The sequence below is a fragment of the Colobus angolensis genome, unplaced genomic scaffold (assembly GCF_000951035.1).
Source record: "Colobus angolensis palliatus isolate OR3802 unplaced genomic scaffold, Cang.pa_1.0 Scaffold92, whole genome shotgun sequence".
Classification (NCBI taxonomy): Eukaryota; Metazoa; Chordata; class Mammalia; order Primates; family Cercopithecidae; genus Colobus; species Colobus angolensis.
In genome coordinates this window covers 1936972-1937796 of record NW_012123154.1, presented here as the reverse complement: position 1 = coordinate 1937796, position 825 = coordinate 1936972, and the positions used below count along the sequence as shown (strand labels likewise).

The following is an 825-nucleotide window of genomic DNA, read 5'->3' as shown; positions in this document are numbered from 1 at the left end:
CATGTTTTGTTTCTTCGCTCTTTGTTCTCTCTTTCCCGCTACGAAGTCTGAATCAGAAGCCAGGCACCTGCTAGAGAGAGAGAAGTTGGACAGAACATTCTAGTTCCTTATGCCCCTTTACCCCAATCTCTGATTATAATGAAGAAACTGTAGACTCTTTCAGCAGGATGTGCCACCAATATCCCTTTTTCATTTGGGTATTCTCAATGGAAGAATAACCTGTTAATTCAAATCTTATTACTTTTTTCCCAAGAAAGAAGCATGGCAGGTAAGGTGACCGGAAATTGAAAGTACTGATTTGCGAGGCTGCTTGGTGGGACATGAGCCCATCTGCCTCATCACTGAGCTCAGGGGGCATGGCAAGAGGGTTCCGCGGAGCCCAGAAGAGCTTCTCACGTGGACACCTTCTGTCTTTACAGGTGGATCCCCACCTGTGCCCAGCTTTTTACCTCACAGAAGGAGTACTGGGTTCATTTCGCTCCTAAGAGCAGCTATGACTCCTGTCGAAACATTGAGGAATATTTTGCTTCTGTGGCATCATTCATGTCGCTGCAGCTCAGGGAGCTGGTCATTAAGTCGCTTGAGGACCTCGTTTCCCTTTTCATGATGCACAAAGTATGTCACGGACCTGCACTTGGACCTTTTGAGGGGAATAACCTGGTTACCTGGTTAGAGTCAGGATTCTGTCGTGTATGTCCTCAGCTGTGAGCCAGGGCACAAAGTGAAATGCCTGACTTGCACCCACATCAGGCAGTTGTTAGTTTATAAAAATGCCTTCTTTTAGCTGGAAGAAGGATATTGAATGTTGCCAACACACACACACAA

General features: G+C 46.3%; 1 protein-coding gene across 1 annotated transcript in view; it reads left to right on the top strand.

The window, feature by feature from the left end:
* Positions 1-825, top strand: part of DNAH3 (dynein, axonemal, heavy chain 3) — a 235401-nt gene that overhangs the window by 31953 nt on the left and 202623 nt on the right. Inside the window, 1 exon segment of the mRNA XM_011931963.1 lies at positions 420-615. Within this exon segment, the coding sequence (XP_011787353.1) occupies positions 420-615 (196 nt within the window).